The following is a 14,013-nucleotide window of genomic DNA, read 5'->3' as shown; positions in this document are numbered from 1 at the left end:
TGAATTAAATCTTCTAGTACCATTGTTATTTGGGACTGTTGTTACTGCAGAGGCTATAGTCTTTCTGATAGTGATGCTAAAAGGACAGTACGCTTTTGGTATTCATCTGTTCACTTCACTAAGGACATAGCAATACTTGCTGTTGTGCTTTGTGTTATTGAAGGTAGTGATATGATGATGCCTGTATCTCATCATACTATGAACTGTTAATTGCTTCTGTGGCCTGGACCAAAGAATTATTGGTCTTTCTCATTCAGAGGTTTGAAGACAATAAAATGAAAGATAACGTATTCTATTAATTTTTTTTCTTGTGGCGTAAATGAGTTCTGGGATAGAAGTAAATAGTAAAACAAACACATCTACAAATTGCGCATGTCATAAAATTAGTTTGATCTATGCAGCATTTAACCGTTTACCTTCCTTGTCGGCTCCTTATGTGCAGTACTGAGTGTCATGTATTAAATTTATAGAAGCAACTTTTTATTATATGAGCCTTGACTTACGTGGAAATCTCATTTCCTACCAGAACAATGTTATTTTTTGACTCAATCTTCACTGGTTACAAGAGCCTGTTGAATGCTAATAAACTCAGTGTGTAGAAATAGTGTAAATGATTTTAAAAAACCACTGATTTGTTTCAAACTATACAGTTAAAACTCATGCCTTTTGTGCTCTATGAAGGGGTAATGTTATTTGGTAAACTTTCTGCTGTTTGCTGATTTTTGCAATAGAAGAGTTGTGAAATACATAATTTGAAGCATTATCATCTTACCTTAAAATTACCAAGCAGAAATAGATAATTAAAAAAAAATATTCTTTTGCAGGTGCACAAAAACTGTGATTATGTCAGCTTCTCCGAAGAAGACAAAGCCTGCAAGAAAGACACCTGCAAAGAGAAAAGCAGCTAATGGCTATAAACTACCAGAACCAATTCCCCTGGGAACAGTTCTCACAGATATGAATAAGAGGAGCTGGAAAATAGGGCCTTCTATAGGGATTGGTGGCTTTGGAGAAATTTATTCTGGTAAACCTATTTTCATGATTGTGCTGTGTTATGGTGTAATATAAAAGAAAGTCCAAATGACTTTTTTTTTTTAATTCCTCAATTTGAAGACTGCCTACTTACTTCATGTTAAGCACCATGTAGAAGAAAATTATTTGCTCCCATTGGTTAACAAAATAACTTTTTTCCTTTTTTTTTTTGTTCTTCCTAGTAATCTCTATTGGCTGCAATACATTTTTGAGAAAGTTTATAAAACTGTTGTAAATGCTCAGTGAAGGCATCTTGTGGAACTAGAGCTTTGAAATGTTATGTGGGCAGCAATGTACTACAGTGTACTGGATCCCCTGATGATGGCAAGAAAAGATGCATCTCATTCACGTAGCTCAGTGAAGTCTCCAGCAGTTTCCATCTATGTTGTCTTCTTTGCTTCTCTCATTTTGTGTATCAGGAAGGTTTTTGGAGTTTAACAAAGTTTGATGTTTACGTATCAGTTACTTGCATTTGAAATGAGTTTTCAGAACAAAGCAGATACATTTACTTCAGTTGGTTCGTGCCAAATTGGGCAATGGTTATTTCGATCTCTCTTAGTTCAGATGTATATGCATGCATTAACCATGATTGCCATTTGTTTGTGCTAAATTCGCCAAAAATTTTTGGTGAAATTCATATTTTCATTGCTTCACGTAAAGAAGACTAGACTGTCTGATAGAAGTTCGAAAGGAGAACCTCTGCTCTTTCCTTACAAGCAATTAGATAGGAACTTGACAAATTGTTAAGAAGATAGTGAGAAAGAGATGGAAACTGGTAGTTGGCGTAGGCCTTAGTAGGAGAATACATTTGCACAAATTTAGTTGAAACATTAAAAACCTAAATAGCCAGCTGCAGAATTTACTGGACAGAAGCCTCCAATAGTAGCAGAAATCATAAAAATATGCAAGACTTTCTCTATTGTTAGGCAACATATCGTAGTTAAAATGTTATGAATTATGTGGTGGTGGCAGCAGCAGGCATGGGATAAGTGTAAACCTTCAGTTGTTCCATACATTAAGCATCAATACCAAACTGTTAGGTGCAAGCACGGGGGGCCTCAACCAGCTGACAGATTTATGGTACAAAAATTTTCTTCAGGCAGTTGTCAACAAGCAAAAATGTTTCAAAGAATTCACAACACAAAGCTGTATTTGATTCTTTTATTTTACTACCATTTTCGGTTACAAACTATTATCTTGTACCTGTGTCATTGTAATTGGAGCATGAGTTATAAACATAACTACAATCACAAAAATAAAATGCAAATGGCAAGAGCATTACACTGTGGGACTCATAAAACTGAAACAAAAACACCTCACATATTATAAAAATGGAAACATAGCAATGCAGCTGAGGGCAAATTCATTGACAAAAATATGTCAATCGGGTTCAGGTTGAAAAACAACATTACAGGGTATTAGAAACTGACTAGGGGAGCTGCATACCTATAGGTGATATATAAACAGATCAACAACATGTCAGTGGTACGAAGCTACACAGAATACGAATAGCAATTAGTACAATGCAGAGATTGGTACCAGCAGGATATTTCAGCCAGAGTAACAGTACAAAACAGTTCCACCAGACTGATGGAAAAAGTCAAAATAAGTAAAAATGGGAAGTTGCAGAGTAGATTTTTTCTTTCTTAAGCTATGTTTATAAATTGTACAACAAATTCATTTTATAAACCATCAATGTTTTTCGGAAAAGTGATTAATTTGAATTCAAGAAGAGAAATAGTGGTTACTGTTGTCAACTTAGCAGAGTCCATCATCACAAATCATTTGATCGTAAATACAAGTGATGTGGAACAAAAATAAAAATATTGGTAAAGTGCATACACCTTAGTGGTCACACCAGTTGAGTACAGAAGTAAAATACAAGGTACAGCACAAGTGAAGATAACAGAGGATAAAGATATCAACCATAAAACAACAGAGGAGACAAAAAAAATTAAATATACATTCCCATTACATTCATTTAGGGTGTGTGTGGAAATACAAGGCTTAAAGTAACAGGAAGTTAAAGGAAGACATGTTCACCAGAATATGTGTAGATATTTGTAAGATTGGTCAAGTGACAGGGTCCTCTGGAATTTTTGTAATATATAATAAGGTACAAATGCAAAGTTCATATAACAATAAGTGTTCCAATATCAATATTACTAAGAGCCTTATCCAAAGGAGAACATTTAAATCACATTTAAAACAATGAACTGGCTAACATTCTCTACCATTTAATTAAGTAAATGCCAAAAATCCTTTAAGGAGAGTGATAAATCTTAAAAGTGAAGAACAATATTAGGGAGAGTTATCAACTTCAAAGAGTCTGTTAGAGCAGATCATTTGGTCATAACATATGAAGAATATGGAACAAAAATAAAGGTATTTAAAACATAAGAATATGCTGGAAAAGTGTATGTATCGTAGAGGACATATTGGCTAAGTATCAGTATATGACAGTAGATATGATGAGGCTATAGACTTTTACGGAATAAAATGAATGGAGAACATTATCATAAGATACAATATATGTCAATCGGGCTAAAATAACCCATTGTCAGATAACTTACGTAACTGTCAGTACCCATCAAAGACACAGCCATAGGGAATTCATGCACATATGTCATGACAGCTGAAAGCAAGCTGGAAAGTTACCTTGGCATATCTCATGTTTCTATTTATGCTTGCCAAAATCCTTAAAATATTGAAATTTGTCTGTTTTCTTTTTTTAAATATTGTTAGGTCCTGGAAATTTATTGTCTTCTACATCAACAGTAAATTTTATATGTGGGTGTACTCTGTAGATACAATTATTTATTACAAAAGGTATGTTGACAACACCATTATTCTTTTTCATGGAGACTATTTTGACATACATCACTTATATCAGTTATTTAACTGTGGAATTGTGTGAGGACTTAACCCTTTGAGTCCCAAAACAATGAAAAATATATAACCTTTATCATCATTGGCAAAAAGTAATCAATCAATTGTTTTGAGGAGGTAGTTTCACTTCCTGACAACAGGGCCATAAAGCTTACAGCCACCTGTCATTTTGTGGGTGGTATTTGAAAGCAAATTCACTATTTTCCTAGACACAATCCCACTAGCAACAGCAGTGGTAATTTCATGCCAGAGGCACTGGTAATTCAAAAAAGAAATTAATAAAATGGTGGTTTCAGGCAGAAACCCTTGGTACTTAGAGGGTTAAGAAGTTGAACTGGATAGCAGTGGAAGGGGTAGGAACTGGGCTTTTGATATAGTTCTCTGTTAAGAGATTACTGCTCACTTGCTCCGTTAATGGAAAATTCTCCATGGTACGTTCTATATTGGAAGTAATTTAACAGCATGTTGTCTCTGACTTATGTAACATTATAATGTGAGCTAACAAACTTGTTGTTTCACAAAACAAATATGTAATCTCCCTAATCTTCATCTGAAGATAAAACCCCAGGCCTCTAAATGCACTCTTATAGTTTTTGCTTGCACTTGTGTACCTGTCAACAAAATAAGTTCCTAAATTTGGCATGTAGTAGGATTCAGAATTTAGTGACTCTAATACTGTAATGCAGTGTGGATGAAATATTCAGTTGAAATCTCTGGTTTTTTTTTTTCAGTCTAATACTGTAATACAGTGGGGATGAAATATTTAATTGAACCCTTTGGTGTGTTATCAATCTAATTTGTTATTTTTAAGTTGTAAAATTTCTGTGTAATACATTTAACGTTTGTCACTTGATAGTTAGTAAATATCAATCACTAGTCAAAAGCTTAAGCTTTGTTTACTCACAATAAAATATTCAAACATAATTGTTTTTCGGCTGGTAACTAATGAATTTTGAAAGCGGTACTTGCAAGTTTTCTTTATGAAAACTGTCGAAAAATTGTAGAATGTGTGTGTTCTTGTGAAGCCTCTGACAATGATGAACATAATAGGAACAAGTATGCACCATTCTGTTGTGGTATAGGTGTAATTTTCTGTTTTTGATGAACAAGAAATGTAGATGATATATTACAGGTTCTCAAGTGTGATAAATATAGTGGTCTTTTCTTTTGCAGCACGGGATGAATCCTCAAAGAGCTCGGAGTACCCTTTTGTAGTTAAGATAGTAAGTAATAATGAATTGCTTTTTATTTACTGGTGTGTGTTTGTGTGTGTGTGTGTGTGTGTGTGTGTGTGTGTGTGTGTGTGAGAGAGAGAGAGAGAGAGAGAGAGAGAGAGAGAGAGAGAGAGAGAGAGAGAGAGAAGGCTCTAAAAATATGTGGGAACATTTGAGTAGAAATGTTACAATGTAAGTCTACCGTGCCAAGTAATTGAAGGAATAAATCTGTGACATAAAACAATTTTTAACTAACTAAGACTAATGGATTGTAACTTACTTTTTAAGAAGTGACTGATTTATTAATGAAATATGTGTTTAATTTCCTGATAAATCAGAGTTGTGAGTTGAAATGAAACTCAAATTCCAGCTCTTGCCTTTTTAGAGTAATGCATGTACCTTCTGAGCTACTCGAGCATGACTCACAACATTATTAAGTGTTTTAACGTGCCAAAATCTCTTGGCTGCTTTTCAAGGCTCTCACAGGGTCTCCAGTTTCTTATTTTTATTTATTTATTTTATGTGATGAAGAATGGTCTAACTATAGTAGGAGTAATAAGAGATTCTAACAGTCTGAAGCTTTGTGACAGTCTGTGAATCAAGTATAGACAGTTCAGTCAGTCAGAGCATTGCCAGTGAAAGGAAGGAGTCCATTTTTAATGCCTGATTCTCCCCAAAATTCAAGAGGAAATTTCACAACAGAGGGCATTGTGCAGTAAAGTGAAGCTTGAATACTGGAACTGTGTATTGCACACTTAAACTTGTCTTATGTACCATGTATTTTCAAGCTTAATAAGAAGAAACGACTCAAGTTTTTAATTGTTCATTTCTGTAGCTGTAACTGTTTGGTAACCATAAGTTTGTGTTATCTTTGTTGTTGTTATTTAATTTTGGAGCTCCTACTATTTATAAAGTTTATACCTTAGTTGGCGCATCATTCGTGCCTTTTATTTCACGAGTATTGATAAATTTTTCTCTTATTTTGATTTACATCCAGCATAGTTTTGAGTTGAAAATGAAGCAAATTTATATGGTATGTACTGTATCTGATTTGCGAGGTGTCTCTTGACCTTTAGTACAAAATGGCTATTTTTGTTTATTTTGGGACACATTCCTTTGTAGAAGCTTCATGTGTTCAATTGGCTCCTTGCTATATTGCAAGTATTTATTGTTGAGCTCCAGAAGCTGGCCGGAGTGGCCGTGCAGTTCTAGGCGCTACAGTCTGGAACTGAGCGACCGCTGCGGTCGCAGGTTCGAATCCTGCCTCGGGCATGGATGTGTGTGATGTCCTTAGGTTAGTTAGGTTTAAGTAGTTCTAAGTTCTAGGGGACTGATGACCTCAGATGTTGAGTCCCATAGTGCTCAGAGCCATTTGAACCAATTTTTTTGTTAGTTCCAGAGGTTTCCAGACTATAATGAAAGTGAAGGTTAAGGTTAAATAAAACAAATCATCGGCTTTTTACGTACACTGTGTATTCTATGTGTGACAATGTTTTTGGACTAGTACTATGATGATATCGGTTGAGAAAAGGTTATCTGATCTTGTAAGTAATTGTCAAAAATTTGTAGTGGCATTTTTAACTTAAAAAAACCTTGTTTGCAAATGATAGATATAAAAGAAATTATGGGATGTTGCAAGAGGAATGGTTAGTATCCAGTGATATGACAGAAATGGTCATTCAAAGCAAAAAAAGTTTGATAGGGGCTCTAAAATGCATACCTAAAGAGCTATGAGCAATGTTCATCTTCATGAAACATATCTCTGTATTGAACGAATGCTCATATATATTGAGGTATGCGTTTTAGAGCCCATATTTACTAGATTTTTTGCTTAGAATAATCGTTACTGTCGCATCTCTGAATACTGACTATTCCGTCCGGTCCCCGTGAGGGCCCAGGGGTTCTAATAGGCCCGAGGTATCCGTGCCTGTTTTAAAAGGTGACTAAAAAGAGTCTCATACGTATCGACCCTATAAGTTCAGGTCCCATTCTATGGTTGGACCTGCCACTTTCAAAATTCTACAGAATTGCGGGCCATATGGGGAAGGACGCCTTACGTGGTGCACGAGTTATCCATAGTGCCCTTAGATTCCATCTCCTGAACCTCTTGTCATGTCTTTGCATCTCCACCTCTGATTTAACTATTTCGGCGAGGACACATTCCGGGGTATATCATCTTCTTCCATTGTCTCCTGTCCTCTTTCACCCCCATGACAGTACTGAATTTCTCCGCGCCCAATATCCATCATGGTAGCCAGTCTGTTGTGGTGGGGCCGTCATGTACCCATTTGGTGGTAGCCTCCTGACAACACAGGGATCGCACAGCTGGTGCCTGAGCTGTAAACTCCCCATGTGTGCCAAGGAGTAGATGCCTGTCTTCCTGGGGCATCAGGACTCCCGGCAACAGCCATCATGCCAGTTGGCCTTTGCTGTGGCTATGTGGCACTCGTGGGGAGAGCTCCTGATCAGAGTGGGTGGCGTCAGGGCGGATGACCTGCAATGGAGTGAACTAAGTCATCTCTTGCTGGTGACCGTACGGCACCAGCAGTCTCTAAGAAGGGCAAGATCGAGTACAATGCCAACAGGTATGACCCTAAATCCTTTCCCTCCTTCACTACACCATGGGAGGAACATAAGGCTACAGAACGAAGAGAGCCATATTAGCCTCGGTTTTTAGTCTGTAGCAGAACTAATGGGGACGCCTTTCTACCTACGAAGCCTCAATTTTTCATTGAACACCTTGAGAATAAGTTTGGAGAAGTGACAGTCCTGTCCAAAATGCGAAATGGCACAGTGTTGATTCAGACAGTGTCCCCAGCCCAATTCTGAGTGTTACTCACCTGTGACAAGCTGGGTGATATTCCTGTTTCTGTCACTCCCCATAAAAGCCTCAACATGGTCCAGGGGATCATTTTCCATCACAATCTCCTCTTGCAGTCTGACGATGAACTCCGCGCCAGTTTAGAACGGCGGTGTGTTCATTTCATCCAGCAAATTCACAGGGGACCCAAACGCAACAGGGTTGCTACCAATGCCTTCATCGTGGACTTTGAGGGTGATTCATTGCCCGAAAAGGTCAAGGTGATGGTTTACCGCTGTGACGCTAAACCATATGTCCCTCCCTCTATGCGGTGCTTTAAGTGCTGGAAGTTTGGCCATATGTCTTCCCGCTGTACTTCCAGCGTCACATGTCGAGGTGGCGGACGCCCATCGCATCCCAGTACTCATTGTGTCCCGCCTCCCCATCTGTGTCAACTGCAGAGAGCGCCATTTGCCTTGCTCACCTGACTGCAGGATTCTACAGAAAGAAAGGAAAATCATTGAGTACAAAACCCTGGACCGACTGACCTACACTGAGCCTAAGAGGAAATTTGAGCGCCTACACCCTGTACGTATGACATCGTCTTACGCCGCCGCTACAACAGTTGTAGCCCCATCAGCTCTGCCAACCCCAGTCACCTCTCAGAGCCGGACTACTACACATGCCCCCTTGATGGTGGGGGATGTTGCTCCCGAAGTAGGTTGTGCAAGAGCAACAGGGAGGGATCCTGTTGCTCCTGCACCACCTACTTCAGGATCAACCCCCCCCCCCCCCTCCCCCCGCCACCAACCATCAGGGAAGTCTTCTTCGGCTCCACTCGCTAGGAAGGGGTCCCTTGGGTCACTCCTTTGCCAGGTTTCTGCTAATGGGAAAGATGACACCCGCCAGTGCCTGAAGAGCCCAAAAGCGGCTGGTCGCTGGGTTTCACACTCATCCTCAGTCCTGGAGACTGAGTCAGTGAAGTCCTCCCAGCCAGGGAAACCCAAGGAGCAGCGAGAGAAATCCAAAACGAAAACCCCCAAGACCAAGGGAAGTGTGGTGGCGCCCAAACCAACACTACCTACAAGCTCTGCTTCTGCAGATGAGGTGGAGATTCTGGGGTCTGCTGAGGACCTAGATCTTGGTGGACCCTCGAGACACAAGGGATATAGACTGCTCAGGCAATAAGTCGGTGGCAGCAGGTGACCCTGAGGAGTAAACTGCATCATTGAATGTTCCATTCCTTCCCAGTCTCACGATGTCATCCTCCAGTGGAATTGCTGCAATTTTTTCCACCACCTGGCTGAGATACGGAAACAGTTAACCCTCACACCTGCTTTCTGCATTGCCCTCCAGGAAACCTGGTCCCCGGCAATGCGGACCCCTGCCCTCCGTGGCTATAAGGGATATTACAGGAACTGTAGTGACTATAATCGACTGTCAGGTGGAGTTTGTGTTTAGGACATAAACTCAGTCTGTAGTGAACATGTGCCCCTTCAAACCCCTCTTGAAGCTGTGGCTGTCAGAATAAGGATGACACAGGAAATAACTGTCTGCAATGTGTATCTTCCTTCAGATGGCGCAGTACCCATGAATGTATTAGCTACACTGATTGATCAACTCCCTAAACCTTTCCTACTTGTGGGAGATTTTAATGCCCATAACCCCTTGCGAGGTGGCGTCGTGCTTACTGGCCAAGGCGGAGATGTTTAAACTTTATTGTCTCAGTTCAACCTCGACCTCTTAAATACTGGGGCCGCCACACATTTCAGTGTGGCTCACGGCAGCTATTTGGCCATTGATATATAAATCTGCAGCCCAGGACTTCTCCCATCTATCCACTGGAGACCACATGACGATCTGTGTGGTAGTGACCACTTCCCCGTCTTCCTGTCCTTTCTGCGGCAGAAAACATGCTCCCTCACTCTTTAGGGTGCCCCCGGCAAAAGGCAGTCCCTTGGTGGATGCCGGAAGTTGCTGAAGCAATTAGGGATCATTGGCGAGCTCTACAGTAGTGCAAGCGGCACCCTTCCCTGGGGCACCTAATAGCCTTTAAATAGCTCTGTGCTCGCGTTTGCCAACTTATCAAACAATGAAGCAGGAGTGTTGGGAGAGATACGTCTCCACCATTGGGTGCCATACGTCACCTTTACAAGTCTGGGCAAGGATCAAACATGTTTTTGGGTACCAGACCCCAACAGGTGTTCCCAGTGTTAAAATAAATTGTGTTACTTATCGATGCAATTGTGACTGCTGAGAACTTTGCTGAGCACTATGCTCAAGCCTCTGCGTCGGAGAATCCCCCCCCCAAGCCCTTTGCGCTCTCAACGGCAGCTCGAAGGGAAAGTCCTCTCATTCACCACACGCCACTGTGAATCCTATCGCAACATTTACAGAGTGGGAGCTCCTCAGTGCACTTACACATTGCCCTGACACTGCTGCTGGGCCAGATTGGATCCACAGTCAGATGATTAAACAACTCTAATCTGACTACAAGTAAGCTCCTTGTCAGCTTCAACCGTATCTGGTGTGATGGTATCCTTCCATCGCAGTGGTGGGAGAGCACCATCATTCTAGTGCTCCTCCCCCCTGCGGGTTCGGGGGTTAGAATAGGCCCGTGGTATTCCTGCCTGTCGTAAGAGGCGACTAAAAGGAGTCTCACATGTTTCGGCCTTATGTGATGGTCCCCTCTCGGGTTTGACCTCGATCTTTCTAAATTTATCCGAAGAGCGAGCCAATTGGGGAAGGGCGCCTTACATGGTGCACTGTATCCGCCGTGCAATTAGACCTTTAGCCGGATTGCTCGTCGTTGCAATGGTGTCCCGCTCGTTTTCGATCTCTTGGGCGAGAATACGTCCCTGGGTGCGATTACCACGCTGCCCTCTGCAGTGTTTCTTTTAACTGCGGCGACGACCTTGGACATTTTTGCACCTAAGATCCAGCACGGTAGCCAGTCCGTTGTGGTGGGGCCGCCATGTACCCTCTTGGTTGTAGCCCCCTGACAACACAGGGGTCGCTCTACTGATGCCTGCGCCGTTAACTCCCTACGTATGCCAAGGAGTAGATGCCTATCCTCCTGGGGTATCGGGACTCCCGGCAACGGCCATCCTGCCAGGTGGCCTTTGCTGTGGCTGGGTGGCGCCCGTGGGGAGGGCCCTTGGTCGGAGTAGGTGGCATCAGGGCGGATGACCCGCAATGAAGCGTGGTACATCATCTCTCGCTGGCGACCAGCCGCCAGCAGTCTCTAAGCGTTCTCGGGCTCAATTTAATGCTCAGAAGTACGATCCGAAAACGTTCCCCTCCCTGGCCACGCCGTGGGAAGAGCGTAAGTCTCAGGATGGAGGTAACAGTTATTCGCCCCTATTCTTAGTTTGTACGAGAGCTGATGGGGAGTCTTTTCTCTCCACAAAGCCTCAGTTCTTCGTCGAGCATTTAGAGGACAAGTTTGGGGAGGTGGAGGGCTTGTCTAAAATGCGCTCTGGGTCAGTACTGATACAAACGGCATCCTCCGCCCAGTCACGCAGGTTACTTGCTTGTGACAAATTGGGGGATGTTAACGTTACTATTACACCACATAAGAGTTTAAATATGGTCCAGGGTGTTATTTTCCATAGGGACCTCCTTTTGCAGTCTGATGACGAGCTGCGTGCCAACTTAGAACGTAGAGGTGTTCATTTCGTCCGGCGCGTTCATCGGGGTCCGAGGGACAATCAGGTTGCTACCGGTGCCTTCATCTTGGCCTTCGAGGGTGATACGTTACCGGAAAAGGTCAAGGTGATGGTCTACCGATGTGACGTCAAACCCTATATCCCTCCCCCGATGCGTCAAACCCTATATCCCTCCCCCGATGCGGTGCTTCAAGTGCTGGAAGTTCGGCCGTATGTCTTCCCACTGCACTTCCAGCCTCACATGTCGAGATTGCGGACGCCCATCTCATCCCGATACTCCATGTGCCCCGCCTCCCATCTGCGTCAACTGCGGGGAGCACCATTCACCTTGCTCGCCTGACTGCAAAGTCTTTCAGAAAGAGCGCAAAATCATGGAATATAAGACCCTGGACCGGCTGACCTATACTGAGGCCAAAAGGAAATACGACAGACTCCATCCTGTGAGAATGACATCTTCTTATGCAGCTGCTACAACACCTGTGCTAGCCCCATCAGTTCCGAGACTTCCAGCCAGCTCGATAAGCAGTAAGACTCCTCCTGCCCCCTTGCCCGTGGGGGGCTCTACCCAACCGGTTACTCCTGCACCACCTACCTCAGGAGCAACCTCCTCCCACCCGTCGGGGACGTCCGTCCCCGCTTCTCAGCCGGAGAAGCGTCTCACTTCTTCGGCTACTCTCGCCCGTGAGAGTTCCCTTGGGACCCTCCCTTCCCAGGGTTCCACCAGCGGGAAGGATGACGGCCGCCAGTGGCATAAGTCCTCACCAGCGGCCGGGCGTAGGGCTTCACGATCCTCCTCTGTCCCGGAGACTGAATCAGTGAAGCCTTCCCAGCCGGTGAAACCCAAGGTTAACCAAGAGAAGTCCAAGAAAAAGACCTCTAAGGCCAAAGAACTTGCGGTGGCACCAACCCCACTGCACCTTTCGCGCTCTGCGTCTGAGGATGAAGTCGAGATTCTAGCGTCCGCTGAGGACCTTGATCTCGCTGGTCCCTCAGACGCCATGGATGCCTCTCGTACGGGTACTGAATCGGTGGCAGTGAGTGAACAAGCGGCGTAAATTGACTTCCCAGTCCTTACACGCCTTTCTCAGCCATGGACAATATCATCCTCCAGTGGAACTGCGGCGGTTTTTTCCACCATCTAGCTGAGCTCCGCCAACTTATCAGCCTTCGCCCTTTCTTCTGCATTGCTCTGCAGGAAACTTGGTTTCCAGCAATGCGAACCCCCGCCCTCCGTGGCTATCGGGGTTATTTTAAGAACCGGGCTGCTTATGAAAGGGTGTCTGGTGGCGTCTGCATATATGTCCTTCACACTCTGCACAGCGAGTCTGTCCCTCTCCAGACGCCTTTAGAGGCTGTCGCTGTACGCGTGTGGACGCCACAGGCTGTTACCGTCTGCAATCTTTACATTCCACCGGATGGTGATGTCTCGCAGCATGTCCTGGCTGCACTGGTCGCCCAATTGCCGCCACCTTTCTTGCTCTTGGGCGACTTCAACGCCCATAACCCTCTGTGGGGTGGGTCAGTGGCCACTGGTCGAGGCGCCATCGTTGAGCATTTATTGTCGCAGCTCAATCTCTCGCTGTTAAATGATGGTGCCTTCACACACTTCAGTGTGGTGCATGGCACGTACTCCGCCATTGACCTTTCCATCTGTAGCCATAGCCTCTTACTGTCTGTCCAATGGAGTGTGCATGACGACCTGTGTGGTAGTGACCACTTTCCGCTCTTTTTGTCGCTACCACAGCGTCACTCTTCTCATAGCCCTAGCAGATGGGCTATGAATAAGGCTGACTGGGATTTGTTCTCCTCCACTGCCTCTTTTGAGCCTCTCTCTACTGATGACATTGATGCGGTGGTTCAATCGGTCACCACCGGAATCGTTACTGCCGCCGAATCTTCCATTCCCCGTTCTTCTGGGTCCCCTCGGCGGAAGGCTGTGCCTTGGTGGTCGCCTGAGATCGCTGAAGCGATTAAAGATCGCCGGCGGGTGCTCCAGCGTCACAAGCGACATCCCTCCTTAGCCCACCTTATCGCCTTCAAACGGCTGCGTGCGCGGGCCCGCCTCCTTATCCGCCAAGGCAAGAAGGAGTACTGGGAGCGGTATGTGTCCACCATTGGCCTCCATGTCACTCCCTCGCAGGTCTGGGCCAAGATTCGACGCGTCTACGGCTATCGGACCCCTGCCAGCGTCCCTGCGCTCTCACTGAATGGAGCCGTTTGTACTGACTCCGACGTCATTGCAAATCGCTTGGCAGAGCATTTTGCTATGAGTTCCGCTTCTGCGAATTACCCCCAGGCCTTCCGCTCCATTAAAGAGCAGCTGGAACGTCGGAGCCTTTCGTTTCGCACCAACCACCCGGAATCTTACAATGCTCCATTCAGTGAGTGGGAATTTCGCAGTGCCCTAGCT

General features: G+C 44.0%; 1 protein-coding gene across 1 annotated transcript in view; it reads left to right on the top strand.

Moving 5' to 3' along the window:
- LOC124602442 (serine/threonine-protein kinase VRK1) overlaps positions 1-14,013 on the top strand; it is a 247,412-nt gene that overhangs the window by 67,254 nt on the left and 166,145 nt on the right. The window contains exons 2-3 of the mRNA XM_047136321.1: positions 825-1,024; positions 5,095-5,144. Coding sequence (XP_046992277.1) covers positions 844-1,024; positions 5,095-5,144 — 231 coding nt within the window. The 5' untranslated portion in view covers positions 825-843. The remainder of the gene's footprint in view (positions 1-824; positions 1,025-5,094; positions 5,145-14,013) is intronic.

This window comes from Schistocerca americana, chromosome 1 (genome assembly GCF_021461395.2).
Source record: "Schistocerca americana isolate TAMUIC-IGC-003095 chromosome 1, iqSchAmer2.1, whole genome shotgun sequence".
Taxonomy (NCBI): Eukaryota; Metazoa; Arthropoda; class Insecta; order Orthoptera; family Acrididae; genus Schistocerca; species Schistocerca americana.
The sequence above is the reverse complement of the archived record's forward strand: the minus strand, read 5'-3'. Positions and strand labels throughout refer to the sequence as shown.